At 39.4% G+C, this 25,623-nt stretch overlaps 2 protein-coding genes across 5 annotated transcripts in view; one reads left to right on the forward strand and one right to left on the reverse strand.

The window, feature by feature from the left end:
* Nucleotides 1–12,329, forward strand: LOC122409034 (fatty-acid amide hydrolase 2-like). The gene is made up of 10 exons (XM_043416244.1): nucleotides 1–147; nucleotides 6,709–6,888; nucleotides 7,291–7,510; nucleotides 7,652–7,869; nucleotides 8,754–8,865; nucleotides 10,092–10,390; nucleotides 10,459–10,560; nucleotides 10,726–10,893; nucleotides 11,029–11,211; nucleotides 11,527–12,329. Exons 2-10 carry the CDS (start codon nucleotides 6,718–6,720, stop codon nucleotides 11,653–11,655), a joined length of 1,602 nt encoding a protein of 533 aa, XP_043272179.1. The 5' UTR covers nucleotides 1–147; nucleotides 6,709–6,717; the 3' UTR covers nucleotides 11,656–12,329.
* Nucleotides 12,330–12,429: 100 nt separating this feature from the next.
* The window catches only part of jar (Myosin heavy chain 95F jaguar), a 32,045-nt gene continuing 18,851 nt past the window's right edge, over nucleotides 12,430–25,623 (reverse strand). Inside the window, exons 2-22 of one of the 4 annotated variants that reach the window (XM_043416227.1) lie at nucleotides 21,455–21,645; nucleotides 21,255–21,328; nucleotides 20,376–20,505; nucleotides 20,136–20,300; nucleotides 19,479–19,891; nucleotides 19,364–19,375; nucleotides 18,714–18,973; nucleotides 18,459–18,616; nucleotides 18,158–18,322; nucleotides 17,855–18,078; nucleotides 17,474–17,665; nucleotides 17,137–17,361; nucleotides 16,736–16,943; nucleotides 16,421–16,662; nucleotides 15,858–16,169; nucleotides 15,272–15,411; nucleotides 14,998–15,045; nucleotides 14,079–14,199; nucleotides 13,842–13,959; nucleotides 13,488–13,700; nucleotides 12,430–13,282 (exon numbers count right to left, since the gene is read on the reverse strand). In XM_043416227.1, the coding sequence (XP_043272162.1) occupies nucleotides 13,131–13,282; nucleotides 13,488–13,700; nucleotides 13,842–13,959; nucleotides 14,079–14,199; nucleotides 14,998–15,045; nucleotides 15,272–15,411; nucleotides 15,858–16,169; nucleotides 16,421–16,662; nucleotides 16,736–16,943; nucleotides 17,137–17,361; nucleotides 17,474–17,665; nucleotides 17,855–18,078; nucleotides 18,158–18,322; nucleotides 18,459–18,616; nucleotides 18,714–18,973; nucleotides 19,364–19,375; nucleotides 19,479–19,891; nucleotides 20,136–20,300; nucleotides 20,376–20,505; nucleotides 21,255–21,328; nucleotides 21,455–21,635 (3,753 nt within the window). In that variant the 5' untranslated portion in view covers nucleotides 21,636–21,645 and the 3' untranslated portion in view covers nucleotides 12,430–13,130. The remainder of the gene's footprint in view (nucleotides 13,283–13,487; nucleotides 13,701–13,841; nucleotides 13,960–14,078; nucleotides 14,200–14,997; nucleotides 15,046–15,271; nucleotides 15,412–15,857; nucleotides 16,170–16,420; nucleotides 16,663–16,735; nucleotides 16,944–17,136; nucleotides 17,362–17,473; nucleotides 17,666–17,854; nucleotides 18,079–18,157; nucleotides 18,323–18,458; nucleotides 18,617–18,713; nucleotides 18,974–19,363; nucleotides 19,376–19,478; nucleotides 19,892–20,135; nucleotides 20,301–20,375; nucleotides 20,506–21,254; nucleotides 21,329–21,454; nucleotides 21,646–25,623) is intronic. The other 3 variants (XM_043416228.1, XM_043416229.1, XM_043416230.1) reach the window with 3 other exon arrangements.

The following is a 25,623-nucleotide window of genomic DNA, read 5'->3' on the forward strand; positions in this document are numbered from 1 at the left end:
GTCTGACTCTCACAGTCTCGATCTACTGTTCCACTCTCGCTGTTCGATCATCTTTTTTTATTGTGATAAATTTCGAGTGCGCGTCGGGTTTTCGCAACGATCGGAGAAACGCTTCTTTTCTGACAATCTCCGGCGGTCCATTCCCAGGTAAGCGCCTCCGAGGAGGCATTCATTTATTGTCCTTGTTCTAATGAAAATTATTCGATCCTCGAACTTTATGGAACAACACGAAAAATGGAGTCGAAGTTTTTGTGGAAATTTCGATGTTCCAAACGTTCTTATTCGAGCTTCAGGCTTTGCAGTGGTTAATCCGAAAATATTTGATCGACCGTCCGATTTTACTGGGAGTTTCGCTCACGCGAGCGTTCTGTTTTTTTTATTTGATAATCTTTATCTTAGCTTCGGTGAAATGTCAATGTGGGATTTTTCGATCGAGGTTACCGTTTTTTTAGCAATTTTTTCTTTTCCCTCGGATCGAGCACCGCTCTCTGTCAATTCATTCACGATGAACGAGCGGATTTTTTTCGACCTTGACAACTGAACTTTTCTTCTTCCGTCAATGATTTTTAGTCGGCCTTTTTTCACGGTGCGATTAATCCTCACGCAAGAATGTGGATCGCGCATCATGCTTTTTCTCTCGTTTCTTTTCAGTCTGCTGTATTCTAGTGGAATCGGTTCTAGAGAATTGATAACAAAAAATCGACGTTCAAATATTCTGCAATATTTTGAAAGATTTTGAGTTGTAAAAAAGCCAAATAATAATTCAGACCAGAAAAGAAGTTGACGAACTCGAAATCGTGACAGGGAATTTAAACGGAATAAAAATGATCGAATAGAAATTAGTAAAACAGAAATAATAAATGTCTCGAAACACGGATGATCTCACGAATTTCGAGCGTTGGAAACGCAGTTTTCCCGGTTTATTGACCGGGCCAAGGACCCAAATGAGTGGCAAAACTGACACGTCTAGGCAATAAACACAGATTCATAAATTTCTTACAAAAAGTAGAATCATTCTTAAGAACTACATCACCGAATCATTCCACGAAACACGTTCAGTAAAACGTAAAACAAAGTGTCGTAATAATGGAGAAACTTTTTACGAAGTTTGAAAAATTGAAAACGTGTTTCTTCAAATTTGAATAATTTACAGAGTTCATCCAGTTCGAGCAATTTCGTAATAGCGCAATGTCATTTCCAGTGTATCTCCATACTATTTCCGGCGTTTTTACTCCAAGCCCCAACAGCCGGTGGCTCGAGGCTCGTGTCGATCCGTCGTTTTTGCTTCTCGAGGATATTGGTTGTCATTGTGTCGGTGCATAACCGACGCTGCAAGTATTCAGCGATAAATCATTAATTCCGTAAGTGCAGGAGTTCACGGCGTTCGTTTAGGGAAAGAAATCGTTTATTCAAAGTCGAATTACGTCATTAGAAGAATTTCGTTGATTCAGTAATGAGAAAAAGCGTGCAGATTGACTTAATTTAATTGAAAATTAGCTTGTTGATTTTACGACTTTATTCCGCTTCAGTTTAGCTGGAATTCGAAAATTCTTTGACGTTTATTCTCCACTCTCAACGAGCAAATTGAATAATAATTTTAAACGTGTTTTTTTTTTTTACCGAAGCGATTAATATTTTCGTCCAAATAAACACGATGACGTTCTATTGCTCGATCAACGGACTTTCCGTGCGAGGAGGTTCATCATTTTTCTTCAATCTCTTCAGAACTCAAGGAAAAAAGTTTATAATCGATCTTCATTTTTTCCGAGCTCAACATCACGAAACGAATTCACATGGCACGTTGCCGGAAAAAAATGCTGCCGTGGCGATGGGAAAATGATTTCACAGATTCTGTCCCACGACACTGAAACCCAAGAGTGTTTTCTCGTCACCTAATAATCAGCATAGTAAATCATGATCATGATACTGATCATGAACTAAAAGCGAGATCCGAGATCGTCGTTTATATTATCCGTGATTTATTCATGATCGTGAACGAGGAAAGGAAGTTCCCGATAGCCGTTGAGCGAACGAAAACAACTCGTTCGGTATATTTGTCCACGCAAGACAGCGATTTGCATACGACGGAGCCGCGCGCTGTGGAAACGTCACAGCCTCGAGTAACGACGACTGCAAAGTTCCTTTTTTGATTTTTCGTTCTCTTCGAATTCTAAAAAAAGCCATTGACCGAGAGACGCATTAGAGTTTCGTCGGATGATGGCTTTTGCAATTCTGTAAGGTATTCAGGTCGAAGCCATTCCCTCGGCGGGACGTAAACGTCAGTAAGAGTGGTCTATTTCCAATTATGGGCGATGTGTGCACGGGTCTCGCCGAGCTCGTAAATGTTCTTTGCCGTTACGGGGAATTACATCTAATTACGTCGAAATTCGCACGAACGAGTGGAGCATTCGAATTTCTCGGTTAAGTACAACGAACTTTCGAATTTACGCGGATGCGGTGTTAGAAAAGTAGAGTCTAACGAATCCTCGCACGAAAGATCGTCACTGGATGTTATTGAATTTGATGAAAAATGCGACTCCTCGTGTTCCAGAAACGGAATTTTCGGGACTCTTTGTCGCAAGGCTCCTCCGCTTCGTTGCTTTCCTACTGAGCAAAAATTCGCATGATTTTTATGCTCGACCCAATGACGCGAGCAGGCACGTTGATTTAATTATGAATATTCAATTATTGCGGGACATGAAAGATGCATGGATTGGCCGAAGTCGAGGAAACGCCGGACATTGAAGAGCATTTCGAATATCAAATTTGCATACTCTCGCGATGTCTCGCGAGCAAATTAACATTGTTCCGGTGCCCTGGCACGTAGCGGAGAGTGGGGTAATTTCGGACGCAGGGTAAATACGGACACCGCAATATTGTTATATTCCGAAACCCCCATTTTCGCGCACTTGAACTTGTGCGATAACCCTATCGATGTTTAATGTACTCGCGTTGTTTGAGACGCGAAGTGATTTATTTTCTTCGAGGTAAGATCGATCATAAATTTTCGTACATTTCGATCCAATTTTTGTCTATTCCTTAAATTGATGAAACTACGGGATAAAGGGTTCCAATGTCATTAAAAAAATTAATTTAATATCCTTATTCCACATGAGAATCATTAACGCAGTTCAAGCCTGGGCTTATCCGATTGTTTTTTTATTGTTAACTAGCAACAACGCAGGCGCATGCACTCTGGTGAAATGTAATAGAACGGCGATATACAACAGCGCTGCTACAAAACAGCAAATTTTTCTATGTATTCATCCGAAATATATTCGTATATAAAAGTCTCTCCGTGTAGATTCAGCCCAAGGGTCGTCCGGGATTACCCCGGAGTTTCGGGGTAAATCCGAATTTTACTCGGAATTTTACGGAGTGTTCTTTTTTGCTAAATATCTCGAAATTTTGTTCGTCTATTTGTTAAAATTTACATAGTAAATCGTGAACAAGTTATCGATGAGTAAAGTAGATAAAAAATTTATTTTTTAATTTCGTCTCGTAGTTGGTTATTAACAAATTTCCTTTAGGCGGTCGGAATTACCCAAATTTCCCCTAAATAAAGCTCCTTCGATTTTTCATTCGATAGCCACGCGCAGCCGTAGATACAAATACGGACGTTAATGGAGAATCGCGTTGGTAAATGGTTGGCCGGATCGTGCGGTGATCGGGAAGTGTCAAATTATCTCCGTTCTGAATCGTCAATCGGTTCCCGACGTTCGATCGAAGTCGTCCGAGGCTGAGACCCACCGCGCAGCGACCCGTCCACGATTCGAGCTCCGGTACTTGCATTTCATCGCGGAGTTGTGCTCCGACGCGTGTAAGAGAGTTTGGAAGAAGAGAATCCTTGGGACCGACACCGCGAACGATTACGTCTGATTGTGAGTCAGAGCTCCGCTGATAGCGATCCACGTCCCAAACCAATGAATCTTCGATCGCGTCGTTCTCGCATTTGGAATTTGTGATCGTATTGGAACAGTGCATCGGCGGCGCTGCGCCTGCGCGCATTTCCTCGACGATCCCGTACTCTTGCTCAATCACAAAGAAAACGCGCGAGCCGCGAAACTTTTCGCTTCGCTACGCCCGGTGCTCCGTCCCACGGTGCGATCACCGGTGCCGGGGCACCGGAGGGCGTTTCTTCGTTCTGGAGCATGCGAATCTTTCCTTTCTTCATCCTACGCAACAGAAACGTTATATTCAGGAAGGAAAGACTTTCTAGAGACAGCGAAGCGAGAATGGACGGTTTGTTGAGCGAACCTGACGTTGTTGCGTCGCTCGGATTCGGTCGCTGACGCTTCCTTATCAACGTTGCTCGCTTGACGTTTCATTTGCCATTTCTCAACCGCTAGTTTTCTCGTTTTGGTTTCAACGAAGAGGGACAAAAATTCGTTTGAGGGTGCTCCGTATTTCTCTCACGATCGTTCCCCGCGAGACCGACTCCCATGCGTGCATGTGACAGTATTAATATTTAGCCACCCACTTTTATCACCTTTCGCTTTTGCGGCGTGGGTGCGCACGCTGCAAACTTCGAGCATGCAACAGCACTTGAGAAAATGTTGCTCACCTGGCCACAGCAAATGGTTATTACGGATATGCGAAAGCGTTTTTCTCTCGGGTGGAAAAATGAGGCAAGTTTGCTCTCTCGCAAGATATGTTGGGCAACCGCTGATGGTCACCCAGTAGCGAATCGTTGCGGGGATCGTGTGAAACTACTTCTTTCTCGATACAAAAGTTACGTGAATATTAATCCGATAGCAGGATCAGAATAGGAAAAGAATGAATGAATGAATGAATGAATGAATTTATTATGCCACGGAAAAACCATTGGGCAAAAAATAACAATACAAAAAAAAACAAAAGCATAAGCAACGAAATAAATAAAGCAATATTAGGCTATAAACTTAAAACTAAAAATAAAAATAAACTTAAACTAAAGATAAACTAAATAAACTTAAGAGAAATAAGAGAAAATAACGAGGGAACAAAAATAAAAATAGAAAATCATGTTAAATAAACGTAAACAAAAGAAAGAGAGAGAGAGAAAAGTTTGTCATAAACTGCAGCATTTCCAATGCACGAATTATTTTTCAAATTCCTGATCGCCACCATCCAGCGCGACCTTAAAATAAACACAGTACGCGAAGGTGTCAAACGCTTTGCTGAAAGATACGAGGAGGGACTGCGAGCCCACTCCAACGGGCGGGTCAGAATCGTCCTCGACCCGAGCCTCACTGCGAGCAGGCTCAAAAAGTTCAACCCAATCGAGCCGCGTGTAAGGTTCGATTAAGCAAGTTTATGTGAATCTATAAGAGAAATCGAAAATTTCAACTCGAAGCGTTGAAATTTGGAAATATGCTAGAAATATACAGTGTGCATTTATCCGGAATTATTGTAGGATGTACCGTCTAGTTGTCGAGAATAAAATTAACGAAAATCACATTTTTTGAAGCCTTATGCATAGGCTCTTAACCAGTTAACTGGTAAGGACGAATATATGCGTTTTTCCCAAATTTAGATGAATTTCGATGAAACTTGGTATCCGAAGGTTTTCTGGACCGCTGAATTAGCTGATGACTGTAGGTCACGACCCCGGAGTGTGCCACGTGGAGGCTGCGATAAGATTTTACACTCCCTTTTTTCAATGTTTTTTTTTTGTTTTGAATCTTGATTTTGATTTTTCCCTATTTGTCTTTTTTGTTCTGCGTTAATTTTAGCCTTGAGATGAATTCTTGCAGAACTTTTTTTTCCCTTTTTGCATTTTCATTTCGTTTTATGTATTTTGATGTTCTTTTTTGCATATCGATTTGATTGAAGCGTTGAGCATTGAAAATGAGAAATATGAGGAACAGTTATGACGATTTTCGTAGCGTACTCGATCGTACCAGTTTTGGCACGGGAATGGATTCACTCGCGCTTACCAGTTAAGTGGTTAAGGCACACTTCCTGTGCGACGATTTGGATTTCATGAAATAGGATCCTCCCAACTTTTGACAGCCGAAAACGAGAATAAGAAAAAATCAGATGTTTTCAGACTTCAATGATGTCTTGAGGGAGCCTTTTTACCGGTGAAAATCACTTTTGGGAATGGAAAAAGAGAAACACTTATTTGAGGTTAACGAGTATCTAATAACGACACAAACCGTGGAAGCTTTGACAAAACACCATGAGCCAGCTGCTTTAAAATATGAATAAAATGACAAATAGAAAATGACTGTAGTTACATTTTGCTCGATGATTTAACTACGAAAGTATTTTAACTGCTGTCATTACATTAAAAATTGATCAATCTCAACAAATAAGTTACACATCGTTAGAATAATTGCGAGAATAAATTTTAATCGTTTTTGATCCATGAAGAGAGCAAAAAAGTTAAGTTGCTTTTTTCAATCACAAGTAACGCATGATCTTCCATCCCAGATTCATCGCATGGCCCAGCACGGAAATATAAAGCACGCTGGATGACTTCTCTCAAACTTTTGTTTTGTCTCGTCATCATTTCACAATTATTTACTGTTATTTGTAATAACAGATTTTACAACAAAAGTAAAAAAAAAAAAAAGAAAATTTTGATGGTAGAAAAAATCAGGATAATCTTAGAGGATATGAAAACCCGTGAAAATTCAGTCCCATGGAAAAATGTGATTGACACTGCGTAGATTATTTTGCAATGCAGTAACGAGTATTAATTCCATTTTAAAATGTTCGCAGCTGAGCGTGATGGAGTGGCTTCTACGTACGTTGTCATTCTTGCAACTCGTACTGTTGAATATCCTTCGACCGTACTTCTGGTATCGTGATCGTGCACCGCCAAAAGTTATACCGATCAATAAAAACACTTTGCTACGATTAAGCGCCTGTGAGATCGCGAGGAGGATAAGAAACGGCGACGTAAGTATCACGGAATTCTAATTATCCCTGAAAAATCATTTGGTCATTGTCGTACATAGAATTACGCTAAGAAAAACGAAATTCGTTGCTACACATCGTTGAGTTCAATTAGAATTCTTTGCGAAGAATAAACTTCCAGAGGAAAAAGAGAAAATTTAATTTGCAGAGTGATTTTCACGATCATGAGACCGAGGTGAATCAAAGCAAAGAATTGAATTTATTGGAATTTGGACCTCGTTGTATTGAGAATATTGGAAGTCGAACTGTCAGGCTCATTATGCCAGAACGAAGAAGCATGTTTTTCCGTTCCTGTGTCGTCCTCATTTCATAAATAATGGCTTCATTACCGTATTGCATAAATTACGCTCATTTTAATTAAACGATCTCCGGATGTGTTTAAAGATCACGAGCGAGACGGTCGTGAGCGCGTACATAGAGAGGATTAAGGGAGTTAATCCCGTTCTCCACGCAGTCATCGAGGACCGTTTCGAGGCGGCGTTGAAGGATGCCAAGGAGTGTGACAAGAAGCTCGCCTCGGGCGAGCTTTCGCAGGCACAGCTCGAGATCAAAATGCCTTTCTTCGGGGTACCGTTCACTGTCAAAGAAAGCTGCTCCCTCAAAGGTATCCGAACGAAGAAAACTTTTGAATTATAATCGAATTCTCGAACCTGACGAACCTAAGCGAACAGAGAATCCTCGTGACGCTCCGAAAGAATCCGCAAACGTCAACGCCTGAACGATCGTTTATTCGCTTCGACTGCAGGTCTCAGTCAGACAGGATGCTTGCCGTCGAGGCAAGGGATCAAGGCCGCAGCGGACAGTCCAATAGTCGAGTCGATGAAAAAAGCTGGAGCCATTCCGCTCTGCGTCACCAACACCCCGGAACAATGCGCCGGTTTCGACGCCGCTAATCTGCTGTTCGGAAGGACTTTGAATCCCTACGATACCCGGAGGATCGCTGGCGGCTCTTCCGGCGGCGAGGTATAGGTCACGCGGCGATGAAATTTCCCTCGAAATCATCGAGGTCTTCGTCCCTCCAATTTCGTCGCGTTTCGCCTTTAATTTCGATCGAAATCGTCGTTTTCCTAATTTCTCGATCGTTTCTCTTCGCACATTTTCATGATCAGTCACTCGGCTACTTCTTTCGAATAAACTGCATGCATATTCATTGGCCGAGGTCCCCCCCCCCCCCCCTTTACGTCGAACAATTCGAACTCGGGAAAAAATGTATTCGAACGCATTCGAGCGTTAAGGAGGGTGGCTACACTCGTCAAAATGATAAGAAATTGATCAAATTTGGTTATAATGTTCTTCAACATCAAGTCCGAAGACACAATTTTTTTCAAAATTTTCTTCTGCTTAGTTATCGAGTAATTACGCATTAAAGCAGATTTCTTATGCCCGGAATGTATACCTATATGTATGGAAACGCTATGCTTATACACTTGAACTTTAGTGATCAATTACTCGATAACTGTACAGAAGAAAAATCTTAAAAAATTTGTATTCTCAAATTTGGCCCTAAAGAATACGTTCACCAAATTTTATTAAATTCTTATCATTTTGAAATTTTTAATGTATTTAACATGGTTTAGCATGGCAACATTGTATCGTCGGTAGCCACCCTCCTTAAATTATACTCGTTAATATTGCATGCGGTGACCACCGGAGCAAAGCAACGCCTGGGCGATCGCGTTCGACATTACTTAACCGCCTCATCCAAGTGTTGTGGAAAACGTGAAAATTCTTTTCGGATAATCGCACTGGGATGAAAATTCCTTTAGAAATGCCGTTCGTTATGAATTATGTGAAATGTCACGTAACCGGTGACGATACGTTTGAGTGTCACTTGACATTATTTTCAGGCAGCGTTACTGGGCGCCGGAGCTTCGCTGATCGGTATCGGTTCCGATATCGCTGGATCGATCAGAGTTCCTGCTCTTTTCAATGGAGTTTTCGGACACAAACCCAGTTCTGGTAAGATCGAGAACGCCCCCGTATCCTTTGTTTTTATCAATTGAGTATGTAAAGAATGGGATAGAAAAAGGAATAACAGTTGGATTTTGGGAATGTTCGCGGAAACGTTACGAAGGATTCTGATAAAACCTCAAATGTTGTATTCTTCGATTCAATCTGAAATTTTGATCATTCTAACAACTGAACACGTTTTCATATATTTAAATTTTTTTTTTATTCGATCGAAGAATACAACATTTGAGGTTTCATCAGAAACAAACTGTTCTCCTTTTTCTATCGGTTCCCATGGTAACGCTCCTTGATCATTCGATCTCTACGCTCGGCATATATGCACACATTCGTTCTTCACACGTGTAGGGAGAGAAAAAACGCGAGAATAACCATGCCGCCATAGTGCGAGGGTTCTATATCGCCCATTTTGGAGGTTTTCACCAAAAACGTTGTAATTTTCGTGTCGTTTCGAAATGAACATTTCTGAATTGCTTATTTTACAGTTTAGCAAAATTTAATTCCAAGAGCTCGAATACGAGTACCGCCGATCCGCCGAAGTATTTGAAAATTTACTATGCTACATAGCAGAATTTCATTCCCGCTTGAATATTTATACGGAGAGAAATTGTAAAAATTACTGACACCACAGTGTTGGGGCTTTGTGTCGTCCATTTTGCACATTTTTACCAAAAACATTGTAATTTCCAAGTCAATCCCGAAGAAAAATTTTTGACCTGTGCTATTTTTTTTCTACGTAGTTCACCGAGGAAACTTTATAAAATTTATGTTGACTCGGTGATGAACTGCAAAGTAGAATTATTAATGTCGTTTGTACCGCTTTCACAATCGAAATTTACAGCTGAACATAGTAAATTTGAGGAGCTCGAACACGAGCATCGATCATCCGTCAAAGTGTTTAGAAATTTACTTTCGTACATTGCACAATTTCATTCACGCTTGACCTATTTATTTTTGCGTCACACATCGATTATCATCGAGTTCTCGCTTCACAAAAATGGACTGCGTATGTTCGTAAGAATTGATAAATATTACGGTGTAGAACCCTACTCCATGGGCACCATAGTAGTTTTTACTGAAACTTTCTCTCCGCGTGCAAAGTAAATTAAGGAAAATGATCGGGAGGATAAAAGAGGAGAAAATATAACGAGATTATCAGGTGAATCTGTTTTTTTCTCATGGGTTCTACGGTTGCGTGATTTTCGATGAAATTTCAGAAATCATACCGATCACCGGACACTATCCGATGTCCGACGACGAGTTATTCCAGAAATACCTCGTGCTTGGTCCCTTGACGCGTTACGTCGAAGATCTTGTAGCGGCGGTGAGAGTAATGAGCGGTGAAAAGTCGAAAATACTGCGCCTCGACGAGACCGTAGACTTGAAGAAATTGAGAGTTTTCTACAGGGAAGATGCTGGAAAATCTTTCGGCGTTGCACCCGTTGACATCAGTACGAGGACGGTTATAAAAAGGGCTGTGACTCATCTGAAAACTTGCACTGCGGAAGTCCGAGATGTAAGAAACGATATCGAAAGCATATTTCGATGAAAAACAAAATAATGATCGATTTAAATGTATTTAAGGCGCCAGTGGGATCGCTCACAGAAACATTGGAAATAACGGTCGCCTCGTTCTTTGGCATGAAAAAGTTGCCAGCGTTGCTCGTCAATCCGGCTGATCCGAAGGTAAAACTTACTTTTATTTATTTTGTTTTTTTTTTTTTTTTTTATTATAGTCAATGTTAATTGCGATTTGTTATTATTTTAAACATTCGACAATTTCGTTGATACTTCGATGACAATATTATTTGACGTTTGTATTCTCGCGGTTTTACCCACTTTTATTTGCAGAACGAGTTCAACCCCATAATGGAAATGGTCAAAGCCTTCCTGGGCATGTCGCAATTCACTAAATCCGCAATTTACATGCAAATACTGAGAGAATCGAGAGGCTTCATGTCCGAATCATCGCTGCACCGTTACCGACAGAAGGGTCAGGAACTTCGTACCAAATTTGTGGTGAGAATTCCTCCGATGGTCGACCAGAGCAGACGATTTTTTCTCCCAAATCGTCGCTCAGAATCTGCGCAATTTTCATTATCAAAAGTCACTATTTGAAGCTTGCGAATTTCGCTTTGTGGCTCCCCTTTGCAGGAAATGCTTGGCGACGATGCTGTTTTCCTGTATCCAACGTTCGTTAGCGCTGCTCCGCCAGTTGGGGAAGTGAACCTTCAAACTACCGGAAGCATATATTGCTTGCTCGTCAACATATTCGGCTTTCCTGCGACTCAAATTCCCATGGGACTTGACAGGAACGGTTTGCCTCTAGGATTTCAGGTGAATTTTCGCTCCTCGCTCCAAAGGAATCATTCAAAATGGGTCACGAAACAAACGTTTCATATTTTCTTAGAAACGCTAACGAGAATTTTGATTTTCCGACTTTTTTATACTTTTCGCAACAGCCAAAGTCGCGTTTTTTGTTATTAAGTGAACGTCAGTAAAATGCCAAGTAAATTTAAGTTATCGGGAGAAAAAAAGTATCGAAAAGTTGTTCGCAAAGTGAATGGAAAACTCTTGTCTGAATTTACACCATAAAAAGACGAAGCTCAAGTTAAATTTTGGAATTTCATGTCGTAAACGTTGATTCAACAGGTGATAGCAGGACCGAATCAAGACAGACTGTGTCTCGCCGTGGCGAAAGAATTGGAGAAGCGTTTTGGTGGTTGGATAGCACCGACGGTGATATCGCTTCTCGATGATAAAGAAACCAAAGAGGAATAAATCGGAGTGATAATTGGATTATCGTGACGCGGCGAGTTCGTGTTTACGTTCGCGATAGACGATCGATTATCGTGCATCAGCCTTGAGACACGAGTGTGTGGACGATGAATAAATCGAGAGAGTGCAAGGCAGTTCGTAAAAGAAAGAAAAAAAAAAAACAAAAATCGTTCGATCGAAGAGCGCCGGATGATTATCGTGACGCAAGTAATTGCATTTTTTGCGTGTTTGTTGTTCGCGGTCAGTGCAAATTCCTAGTCGTCACGTGTCGGTTGAGTCCTTGCTCGATACGCGATGGAGAACGACCCGGATAGTAGAAACACGATGAACGTTTATACAGGATTTTTAGTGATCTAAAAACAAGAGAGAAAAACATTGCTTCGTTACTCAACGGGGCGAGTACGGGGTGGGAGGCACCCTGAAAAAATTACCAACGAAATGGTAACTCGAAAAGAGCATCAAGAGAGTCTGCAAGTAGGAGAAAAAAGTCGTTGGCGTTGCAGATTTATTGTATAATCAAAAAATTTATTACCACAACTGCAAAAGTGCTTGAATTCCTTGAAGTACTTAAGTTTGGCTCAGAAGATAGAGTTTTGTTATTATTAATATAAATAAAGCTCGTCGATACGTCGCAGTTTGTATTTCCTAATAAAATCCTATTTTTCGTAATTTTCAAATTCGTTTTCAAGATATTTTTTGCTCCACCTCAAATCCTGTTCTCGAGGCACACATCCAGTCACGTCGGACGGTACGTAATTGAGATAAGAAAAATCAAAGTCAGTGCCAAACTCTTTTATTTCAGTTGATAATTTCGCGCAACATTTGATAGCGCCAAGGCTGGTACTCCAAATGTCCTCAGGACAAGGAGTCATATTTTTAGAATATCTGTAGAAATATATATTTATAACTCACAATGCAGAACTTAATAACAACATTATTATTGATTTTGCAAAAAAAAAAAAGGAGAAGACCGTTGATCTTCTGATTTTTGTGTAATTTTGGTACACATTCGCTTTCCCTTGGTCGACGCTTATCAACGGAATGTTATAAATACTTACACGCAATTAAATATATATGAAATTCTTTCATTTATCTTTGTTGCTTAACTTCAGTAATTAAACATTTAGCCCAAATAATATAGTCAACGATAAACGTAAAAGAAAACGAAGAAATAAAAAAAAGTAAGGAAATTCTACTCTCTCATGTTTGTTGGTCCCTAAAAGCTGAGTTTTCTTGGGATTTTTTCATCGATTAAATAATACCGGAAAAAGGGGCTTCGTGACCCTGAAAATTCGCGTTCGTGAACTCTAATAAACGCATCGTGAATGAATGCAGTGTGCAACCCTGATCGAGGTCAATAAACAGCTTCGTACGTACTTGATCTATATGTATAGAGATTGATATACCTGCCAAAGCCACGATGTACAAGAGAACTCATTCTGTTACATTTTTTTCTTTTTACGATCCATCCGGAAAGATCATTTTTTGCGATCGCCAGGAATTATGTAAGGTTTGCCACCGTGACGCTCCCATTCGCGGTTGAATTCGTGCTCGAGTATCTCAGCACCTCGTTTTCTCGTCAAACCGGTCTCGTCCAGACTCAGCTCACACATCTGCATGTCATCGATACCTAAAAATACACATCGATCGAGATTATGCATTGAAATGTGATCCAGTCTTCTGATGCCCGAGTGGGAATGAATCATTTCGCTGATTTAACGACTTTTTTCCTCAAAACCAGTTGGAGAAACGCCAAATGGTTTGAACTTTGTTTTCTTTTTCAAATAATGAACTTTCCTTCGTGTCATTCGATTTCACGCCGTATCTTCACTTACCAGCGACAAGAAGAATCGGCGGTTTGTCAGGATGGAGTTCCATCTGTCTCGCGACGTACTGACCATCGAAATGGGCGTACCACCATCCGCGTTTTCCTCCAGCATTTGGAGTGTCCGGTTGACCCGCAGTGGCCGGACGCACGAATGGAATCCTGAAAAATCTCTGCGACGATTCGACGATCAATTGTTTCGTCGGTGTACGCGGTGTTTTCGCTGGTGGAAAAACAAATTCGGAGGAACGTCGATTAACGAAAGAGAAAATGAGTCTGAAGATTAAATTCGACGCGGTTTTATTCGATAAAAAATTTCGAGAAAAATGATAAATTTTAACTGCATGAAATGATATTTCCTCACCCGCTTCCATAATCGACTTGGGCGCTCTCTCATTTTCGTCCATAGTAGTGCGTTTGCGATTTCTCGCTTTCCACGCATGATAAACTTTCAGTCTACGATGAAACTCGTGTCTGCAAGCCTGATTGACAGTGATGAGGATAAACGAGATATAAACAAAATAAAACAATTGGAGTTTCGTAGATAAGATCGAAGTTTCTAGCTTACAAAAGATATCGAAAGAGAAAAAGAAAAATTTACCTCGAGTAGTTCGATGTCACAAGACGTGTTTATGGCGTCACGAAGTTCGGAGTACTTCCATTTCGAAAGATCGTACTTTTTGTTGGACATCATCGCTTGATGGTTACGTACTTGTTCGGATCTGTTTTGAAAAATAAAAATCCATTATTCTACTATTGTTTCCGTAAATATGCGATGAGAAACGAAGAAATTAAATTATATTTCCTGCATCGGTAAGAACATGCATTAGTGTTAATTTATCGTAAACCAATGCTAGAAAAAAAAAAAAACAAGACGAGGGTCCATACGATCGGTTTTTGTTTATGTACGGATTTCCACAATATTATTTTCCTTTCCGAAATATTCGACGGAGCAGCCCTACTTGATACTATAAAAAAATTATTTTAATGTCATTTTCATGAAAACCAACTTTATAGACGATGAGTCATGATACATAATGGGAGCACTCTATTTACATCTATAAAAATGACTTGGGTCGAGCACTTTTCATAGGAACGAGAATCCTGGTGAAAGAAGTACTTAAAAACTATTTGCTTTTTCCGTCTTCAATTTTTTGAATAATTTCTAAAAAAATGTAGAAACTTGAATCGAAAGTCGTATTCTCTGCAGTTTAAAAGGGACTTTTTAAACACATGGTTGATAGCTCTTCCTGGACCAAAGATGGTATAGATCCTCGCCCATTGAATTTTCCCACAACTAAAGACACAAATTGGTTAGTCAATAAAGGTTGCAACATTAGGAAAACTTAATAGTTGGACAAGAGATTCACGGACGGATACAAATGCATGCACAATTGACGGTGCTACTGGAAACCCACAATTCGAAAAAAATTGTTATGCGAAGAAATCGTACAGGTGTTGTGTTAGAAGATCTTTATCTTTCATTTTTTTCATGCCTAAATCCTGTTAACTCGGAATACCTTATTAGCCTGTTGTTGTTTGTCGGAGGTACCCGCACGTCCGATCCGCTGTGCAATTGCAATAATATTTTATGTATAAATTCAGAGGTTTGCTCCTTTTTTAAACTTGTGATACATAAATTTATTGTTTCATTTCTCCTGACAGATAACACAACGGAATTTAGCGAAGTGTCTGAGGAAATGAGTGTTTTGGTGTATTTGTCGAATAATGAAACAGTGCAAGTGACGCATGAGGTAGAAGAGGGAGAAGAAAAAAATTGAGCGTTTGTTTTACCTTCGCACTGGTGGTGGCGAATCTTCCACTTGACCGTTCGATTCTTGGGCCAGTCTGACAGCCAAATCGTGGTCGCGTCTCTCTTGTTCCAGCAACTCGCGATATCGACTTTCTTCCATCGCTTCTTTTTCCATTATTTCCTTCAGCATTTCAAACAAAAGATGACAAATGTATCGATGCATTTCGGTTACACGTAACTTTATCAACTTGCGATCTGATTATTTACTCTTTCTTGAAATAATTGTGAAACCAATTTCTTTTGAAATGTCATAAAGTTTAATGGTGTATTTGATCCTTGAGAAAGTTCGACTGCTGAATTATAACTGCGTCTCGACTTTTTGAGTAGCGTGCTTTTACCCTCAATGACTTTTTATTTCATTCAAACCTTTAAAGCATCGATAAGCAATCGTTACGATAGATTTTTATAGTGATTGTGATATTTTTCAAATCAATAGAACTTTTAGTTTTAAATGTTGTGGGAGGGAAAATTTTTCGTTTTTTCTATTCAGTCGAACGTTTTCAATCTTATCTGTTCGATAATTTATCAGAAAGAGTAAATTTTCTATTGATTTTTTCCTCAATTCACCTGAATTGCTGCAGCATTTTTTTTTTCTTCTTCTTCCTGCTTCCTTCGTTGTTCTTCCTCCGTCTTCCTTCTAGCTTCAATTTCAGCTTTCTTCTTTCTATTTTCCTCTTCTTCCTTCTTTTTCGCTTCTTCCTCCGCCTTTCTTCGTTTATCGGCTTCCATTTCCTCCTTTATTTTACGTAATCGCTCTTGTTCCTCGGCGATCTTTTGCTGCTTGACCATGTCCTGGAGATCGGACATTTGTTTACCTACCTCACTGACCAACCTCTCGTAAAGCACGTCAATTTCTGTCGATTTGATTTTTGGATTGTTCTGAAAAAATGGCGCACAGAATCGTCGTAAGAGTTTTAGGATCGGTGCTTTTTCTAATCAACTCTGTTACGTCAATACAATCAATCGAAAGACTTAAATCATGCTTAAAAGATAAAAAGTCAACAGAATGAATCCTTTATTTCGAGTATTTCAATGAATCGTTATTTTTACTCGTTTTATGTTCTCGTTTATCAAGTCGAAATTAATTTTAACCGAAATGAAGGATATTGAAAAACCATAAATTTTCTCACCCTGATCCTTTGCACAGCTGCCTCGAGTTCGGACTGTAATTTTTTAATATCGTTCATGCTTTTTTCGCGGGCACTTTTCAGCATTTTTGAAGTTTCCTGCATTCTCTCGAGTTGACTCGTCAGATTTTTTATCTTTACGATTCCCTTAATCCGCGGTTGGTGTTGTTTTTTGGTGATGTACATTCGAGCCATTTTTTGTATCACGATCAAATGATTTCGTCGATAGATTATTTTATTTTTCACTGCAAACAAAAATTTATATTTGAAAGGAAAAGCGCGGATTTCGATGAATAAAAAGGATCGTTTGTCACTCACGTTTGATGACTGATAGGGCGCAGAATTGCATTTTGTTCCAACGTGATTTGAGTAGCCATTTTTTAACGTTGGCAACGAGTTTTCGAAGATTCTCCGGATCTGATTTCATGATTTTATCAAATTCAGCGAATTTTCCAGGCTTGAAGAAAACTCTCGTTATGCCGAATTTAAAATCCTTTTTGTTGAGTTTTAGACTGTGCAACAATGCCTAAAAATATGAAAAAACTCATCATTTTGCAATCCGTATTACAAAGTTGACTATTTCAATACAATTTCGAGATTTGTTCAAAATGAGAACAGTTTTTTTTGAGTTTTTTTTCTCAAGTTGACGATGAACTTTCATCATAAAATCGATGGTTTTTATCGCCATGATTAAACATTTCGAATGCTCATTTTTGTACCTCACAGAAGAATCTTGGATCAAGCCTCGCCAATTCCGGTGGCAGATACGATTTGTACATGTTGTAAAGTTCCTGAAACGGCACGCGACTCGGATAACCATGTTCCATTAGTTCCAGTACGGAAGTCATACCGGAACATCTCAATTGTCCAAGAATGCTATTACCGTCGAATTGATGATCAACCATTTCGTTGTTAGGCTTAATGCAACGTACGAAATTCGTGCCCTGATCGAAAAATTCAATTCACCAATTACTTTTAAGTTCAAAGTACAGTTTTTTTTTATATTTCCATACTGAAATAGCTCGTATAGTAAATCAAAAAAGTTGAGTGATTTACATTGCTCTTGAGCTTATCCATCAGTTCGCCCAACTGCGTCTTGAACTTGCTCCCGACGCTGATAAACGTCAATTTTCCTTTCTGACTTGAATGGTTTGCGAATTTCGTTTGCAAAAATGTGTTGCTGCTTTCCTGTATTAATCCTTCGAGAGATGCGTGGAGAGCATCGTTGTTCTTCTCGATAAATTGATTCTGCAAATCCACAGAAATATAATGACAAAAAACGAATGGAATATCGATGATATCTTTGAATTTTAATCGCAAAGATTTCAGAAAAACAATAATCCAATGTTTTATTCTTCTGCTCAGGGTTTGGATACAAAAAGGTAATGATTAGCCAATTACTTTTCATCGTTATGCTTGTAAATCGGTTTCATTTACCGTTTGATAGCAGACTCCACCGGCGTAATGACGAATAACGAATCCTTCGTCATCCCTGAGCTCCCGATGAGCTTTCAACCTGGAAGTCCTAGGTAAAGTGATCCTGAAATGTCCGTTCCATGCCCGATGAACTTCGCTGGTGAAATGGGCGAAGCTCCGAGTGGGAAGTTTCGATTCTTCGTCCAACAGACTGAATATTCCGTTGGATTTGGATTCGATGAGATCTGTAGGCGAAAAATTGAATCGTAGCCTGATTTTTGTCCATTTTTGGTCAAACATCAAATTTATCATAGAATCACTAACCAATGCAGTCTTGATTGTCGACGTACGAAATTTTTGGAACGTCTAACGATTCTCTCGCGTAGAGATCTTGCTCGTACTTGAGAATTCTCTCGTTGAAGAATTGTTGCAATTTCTCATTACAGTAGTTGATGCAAAATTGTTCGAAACTGTTGACCTTGAAATATTCTGCAAAGTAAGAAATTTTCCATTATTGAGCTCCATTGAATTTGAAAGAGCAATGATTATGATCGAGTTATTGAAAAATTGATAGAAACAAAAAGGATAACGAATAGAACGAGTTAATCCGCATGGGAATGCTCACCGAATCCAGCGATATCGAGAACACCGATGTAGTAGCTCGAAGCTTTGAAAGGAATGCTTTTATTGATACGACCAACGATGTGGTCGAAGAGTTTGCTGTAAATAGCTTTAGCAAGAGCGTCTCTGGCGTTGTTTGCCTCGTAAACTTTGAGTGGGACCCTTGTCGAAAGGAAAAAAAAAACATCGATGAGTTTCAATCAGAGAGAAGAAAAAAAATAAAATTTTTATCAAACGTCAAGTAATCTCGGGGACGTACATGATAACGGTCCCTTTGATGCCACCACGACTGGTCTGCATGACCTTTGAAACCAGAGCCTGTCTCAGTTCCTCGGGATCGACACCGAGCAACTTTGCAGACATGTAAACCGCTCGTTCCGAACTTGCGGAAATCCTTGAACCTCCTTTGGTGTCCTCAGGATTATCCTCGAATACGATGTTACCGAGATGGAGAACCGCTGCTACCATCGTATAAATTTGCATACGTTCGTCGTCCGTCAAACCGAGACGCGTTAGTGCCTGAATATTCAACGCAATCAAATTTATTGGCGTTCAATCTTTTTTTTATACTTTTCCCTGTTAATGAATCTATTGAAATTGGCTGAGGAGGTTAATGATCTTTTTAATGCATAAAAACTGTATTTATTGGTCGTTGAGAAGTTTTATTTGATGTATAATTTTATCATCATTTTGCAAGTAAGTCGAAAAAATGTATGAGGTGTGTGCGCACGAGGTGTGTCACCAAAAATGAATCAAAATCATTTAAAAAACTTGTAACAAAAATATAAAATTGCTTAAAAAATAACGAAAAAATCGATATGAAGATTTTAAGAAAACAATCTCGAGTATGAAAGTGGTATTTTCAGAAATTCGAGGAAAAAAACGATAAAAAATGTGGATCAAAATTACCGTAGCCTTCTCCTACTCGTAAGGAAAGTTTGCGTTCAGCAACAAAAAATCGTACCTCTTGATTAATAAACATAATTAAAGTGTTTATCGATAAGAGCTTTTCATTCGTTTTTACCTGATCGATTGCATTGAAGCCCTCGACGTCATCGAGTATCGGATCGTTGAGGCTGCCCTTGGAACACTGGTCCCGACTTTTTTGTGCATCGTTCAACTTTTTCTCAGATTTTCCGTTACAAAAGTATTGCGTGCAGCCGTTTCGAAGGTAATGAAAATCATCGGGTTTTGTGATGCCCAGCTTCGCTCTCAATTCGGCAGGCGCACCCGCGCACATCATGTAAAAAACATGATAATTTCTCTCATCCGAGCTCTGCAGACAGACTCGTGACTTCTCCAATAAATAATGAGAGATGTAGCCACCCACGACTTGACACTTCGAGTCGAAATGCACTTCCATGAATTTTCCAAAACGTGAACTGTTGTTGTTACGCTTCGTTTTGGCGTTTCCGAAAGCTTCGAGCACAGGATTGGCTGCGGAAAATCTTAATTAATTTTCTTCTTAAACACTCGTTTGCCTTTTCAAAATTAGTTTTTCACTGAAGCAAAATGAACGCAAAAATTTTATTTTTTTCCAATACAGATTCTCGAATGAAAGTATTTTTTTCAAAATATCCTATTTTTCTATGAAACTGCGAGAAAAATCATCGCAAATGCACCATAAATTTTAATAGTGAGGAGAAGGAATTGTTTGGAAAAGATGGAAAGTGCAATGTACCATCAAGAATTTTCTGCTCGATCGGACCAGCAGTCGAGCCCCACAGATCGCAGAGATATCTCAGCAAATATTTCGTCGATTCAGTTTTTCCAGCGCCTGATTCACCGGAGACGATGATACTCTGCGATTGTTTCAGTACTTTCATATCCCTGAATGCTTTATCGGCTTTAAAATCGAAGAAAGATAATTAGTCAAAAATATTTCGAAATAATGACGTTTTTTTTTTATTGATTCTCGTACCAATCGCAAAGACGTGGGGTGGCGTTTCGCCCAGTGATTTTCCTTGGTACGATTTAATCGTTTGGGACGAGTACAGGTCCTTAACAGGACAATAAGGATTCACTGCAATGAGAATATTTGCCACGTACGTCTGAAAAATAAAAACAAAGAATTGATAACGTCGAAGATACTCGATCAAACGAATCCAAATTGTACTTTTTCAAATATTTCGAACCATCTGGAAGTTTAAGGAGGTTGGGTACAAAAGTCTAAATAATTAGAAATTGATCAAATTTGGTGATAATGTTTTTCAAAATCAAGTGCGAAAACACCATTTTTTTCAAAATTTTCTTCTGCTTAGTTATCGAGTAATTACGCATTAAAGCAGATTTCTTATGCCCGGAATGGTATACCTATATATATATATATATTTATATATGGAAATTCTATGCTTGTACACGTGAACTTTAGTGATCAATTACTCGATAACTGTACAGAAGAAAAATCTTAAAAAAATTGTATTGCCAAATTTGGCACTAAAGAATATAGTCACCAAATTTTATTAAATTCTTATCATTTTGAAATTTTTAATATATTTAACATGGTTTAGCATCCAAACCAAAGAGGTTCAGCCCAAAATCAACACAACATTTCATCTTGGCTCTACACGTGGTGTCACAAAAAAAATTGAATTTGTAAGATAATAAAAATGTTCGTCAGCGTAACTCTTAAGGTTCGTATTATAAAGTGTGCTCGTCGAGGCGAGAAGCGTTAAAACAGAGCTCTCGTTTCTTTCTCTCATCACGATCTCGAAGAACGATTGCGAACGATGAACACGAGAGTTCTCGTAGCCTCGTTAATTTTCTTCTGACACAACAAATGTATTTTGCAACGACTTACGTATATTCTGTCTTTGAAATAGCGGGTGCGGACGTTGTTCAAAAGAGTTGCCTCGTTCAGGTACATCAGAGCACCTGTAAGAAAAAGTTCAGAGTTATTTGCGGTTTAAGCAACAACTTTTTCTAATGATAAACTCAACTAATCGATTCTCATTTCTAGTCGATTGACTATTTTTCAATCAATAAAAAAATAAAACTTGCAATTATCTTCCACATCTTTGGTGTATTCTCCAGCTGGATAAACTTCGTCCAAAGGACACGTTCGTTGAGGATATTTTTTGTCCAAAGGCACAATCAGAGCATCGCCGTCTACCATGTCCGTGAATTTACCGATGATGAAACCCTCCGTAGGGTCTCGCACCCAGACTTGCTGGTTCTCCATCGCGCCCTCGCTGCAACAACACAAATCCACGTATTTTTTTATCATCAGATATTTAAGGTATTTCTTTCTGATGACCGTATTTTTTGGTGGCGCAAATCGGGGCACTCGAAATTTGGACTGATTCGTAACCTCTGAGAAGTCGCGGTTGTATAAGAAAGGTTTCTGCCATTTTCCAACTTGTATCGTTAATATCTTTTTTAAGCATTCGGTAAGCCTTTATTTTTATCGTCGTTATGGATTCCTTATATTTTTTTTCTGCCTGTGAGACAGTTTGTATCAGGAATTTATAATTATTTAGGATATGGATTATTGAATAGAAATGTGGTGACGATGGAACCTCCATAAGCCCCCGCAGAAATTTTACAATTTTTGAAGTTTTAATTCTTCATTAAATGTTCGATAATCTGACCTGAAATTTCGCCAATCTATTCGCATGCACTTTTACTTTACTGTTGTTTAAAATCAGTAATCCGTAGAATATTCGGGTTCGTGAAAGGAGTACCTTAAAAAATTCTATCGACATTGAGAGCGACATAAAAAACGGAGTAAAAATCGGACTCGGATTGAAAAAACCGAGATTTTTTTGTTAGTTTATGATTTTATGACAACTATTTCGAGATCAAATGTTCATCAAAGTTGTACTCAGATACGAGGGTAATTGAATTAGAAAGAAATTGGAAGTGTGACGTAAATGAGTTCATAATCAAATGAAATATTTTCGGAAATGAAGAAAAATAGTGTGCACGAGTGTTCTTTCGATGAAATACTCAAAAGGAGATTGTAACTGGGTAACTTGACGTCACGCTGGACTGTAATTCGCATCAGAGATTATTTTAGATTGTCCGAGGGAAAACTGGATCGTGAGCTTCGGGTGAAAAAGCGTCACGAATTTGCATATTGCGACTGTTTCACAGTTCGACGACTGTGCGAAGCTGTAGAAGTGTCGGTGTGCCACACCGGTCGATGATACTTAGCCCCTCGCGTATCTTCGTCGAAGATGATGGCGAAGGTTGATTCTATAGTTAAGATGATCGTTTAAATGATTGTGTAATATTCAAGGCTAGTAAAGCTTCGACATCGAAATAATGACGTTGAAAAACGAGGTCTGTCGTTGTGCCGAGGCTTTGGAGCGAGTGCTCGATTTTGAAGTAAATTGACACGAAAATCCGGTGACACGACGATCGTTCAGTCATCCAATTTTATCGCTGGCTCGTCGCTTCACTCATTTTCATTGCCCTTCGGCTCAATGAAATCGAACTAAAAGTTTATTTCGTCCCCAGTGAAAATGACAGCGAGTCCGAAACCTCGGAAATTAATACGAAACAAAAAGACGATTCCAGTGGGGAATTTTTTGTCGAAATTTAATGGATATGTACGTACATATCGTCGTCCGGGTATTCAGGCACCATTCTCACGGGAATTTTAACAAAATACACACTTGTTTTCCGCACTGATTAATTTTCGACCAAGGCCAAAGGGGAGACACCAAAGTGTTCTATTATTATAAAATTCTTTCAAGGTTTTATTTTCGCGAAGAATCCGTACAAGTTGCTTAAAGCTCGCCCCGGTCACGAGTCGATATACAATGGCGTATCCGCCACCGGTTATTAATACAAGCGTTACTCCAAAATCGTTATGCACTCGTTTCTCGTATCCACCGTTTCTTATCGGCTTCGGCGTTATCGCGATAACGAATCGCTGCTTTTTCTCCACCGCAGTATCCTTCCACGGCTCAACGAAACGCTGACTCCAGACTTTTCAGATTCGTCGCGTGAATCATCGCCGTTTTCATTTGCTACATCGAATCTCTGTACGTATGTCAGGCTAATTTCGTCCACTGCTATATAGAATACATTAAAAATTCCAGAAAAACAACGATCATCACGAATTTGAGCTAACGCTCGTCGATCGTTGTCGTCACGAAGACGATTTACGACTCTAATAAGCTGATTAATACTCGACGCGATAACTGAATGCTTTTTATCATTATCGAGATCGAATAGGTCGGTGGAAACTTATTATTCGGACACAATTGTTAAGGTAGTTCATCCGCGAAACAATTTTCTTCACAGAATCTTGAAATTTACACAGAGCTTAAATGGCTAGTCGACTGACACGCATATCAAATTTTAAAGGGTTCATCTTATCGGTTATTTAGATAAACGTGTTTAAATGTGAAGCAAAATACACAGGGTTACAGGGACTATGCGTAAAAAATTGTTCGTCTTTCCATATAAAGAATGAACGCTTCTTGCGAAGTTTATGAAAAAGTGGGTAATAACAATTGCTGAGTACGTAACGAAAATTTGGGAAAAAAATCGGAACGATTGTCTTACCAGTAATAAAGATATATTACGTTAAAGATTGATCGAAATTGGTAATGAGCACTCGTTCAACCTCACGTTTGCTTATTTCGGCATTTTGTTTCTTCTTGGCTCGGGCCATTTCTGTCACAGCAGTCTGTCTTTTTATTAATACTTTTTTCTTGATCCATTGCCCTTTGTGTTTTTCCTTAGCGCTCTCTAATGCGATTTTTACATAATAAACTACTCGTATAGTATTTTCGCCAGGAACGAACGAAATTTCGGGTTCAGTTTATGATGGATCCCCCCGATTAATTGTGGGCCAAAGGATAAGTTGAAAAAATTTATTTACAATTTCGAATTATTAAATCTGACATCAATTTAAAGTGATTATATCTTCGCCTAAAAGTTCTGTAACCATTCGAATTTTGCTACTCGGTTAATTAATTTCCGGAAAACATTCAACATCTTTTTAATCGCATTTCAAAATGTGCGTAAAAAATAGACGCGCCGAAAAAGAGATATTTATCAAAAACAACGTCATCTTAACTAAAAGCTTTTTTTCACACAATCGCCCATCAAATACGGAGGATTTTTAAACTCAAGGTCCACGCAGAAAAAGCAGCACACGGATCAAGCAATTGCCAGCTAATTTGAATATTGATTAAAAAAACGACCGAATAGGAATCCGCGAGAGCGAGGTGATCGCACAAGCATGTGAGTAAACACGCATTACAATGGATGTTCTCGATAATAAAAACGGTAATAATACGAAGCTTTCTCGAATGCACCAGAATTATGAAATATCACGTAGGCCAATATAAACGTATATACGTATATTCTCTCGATGACCTAAAGGAAACGCATCGGTGAGAGAGAAAATGCACAGTGGAGATCCGCGTTCCTCGCCATGTCTCAAAACGTTTCTAGGCTGGTGCAGCAGGAACTGTATGTGTACCATAATGCCATACTGATATGCTGTGATAGCGATGTGGTTTCAATGGATGCAGAGGGAACCATCCGAATGAACGTCAATTACGTTATTAAGGTACTTCGCACACAGACGTGCGTATCGTGAGATATTGCACGGAGCTCTCGCCACGATATTCGATGGGCAAGCAGGCTTTTGAGTCGAAACGTTGTTGAACGTACGAAGCTCTATGATATGTCGGCCGAATCGCCGGTATTTATCGAACTGTTTTAATCGAATGATCTGGGTGAAAGAAGAATTATTGCTTTGAAGTATGCGAGGATAACCGGGCGATTGCGGCTTGACGAGAGTTTCGGCAGATTTGATCGATCGAGTAAATTGATTATCGGGCTGACCTAGAAATCGAGGAATCTCCTTGGGCCCGGGGTCTCATATGAAAGAAAATAAAAAAATTCGTTATCGTTGTGAAAAGTAAAAATCGAAGCGATCGAGAAATTCGGGGGACGGAAACCCACCGCTGGGATCCAAGTGATCCAAACAGTGGAACCTCTGCACAAAATTGAGAGTCAAATCCCAGTGACGAGGATGTGACTCGATCTATCGCTCCCTTCGCATATCAGGGCTCGGCCCTGTTACCTTTCGTTGACCAGACAGATACGGAAATTAGAGTGGAGGAGAACATGCTCGACATTTCAATGACATTTATCAACGAAAGGGGCTTGCGATCCGCGCAGTGGGAAAAAATTCTGCTGAC

The sequence above is a fragment of the Venturia canescens genome, chromosome 4 (genome assembly GCF_019457755.1).
Source record: "Venturia canescens isolate UGA chromosome 4, ASM1945775v1, whole genome shotgun sequence".
Classification (NCBI taxonomy): domain Eukaryota; kingdom Metazoa; phylum Arthropoda; class Insecta; order Hymenoptera; family Ichneumonidae; genus Venturia; species Venturia canescens.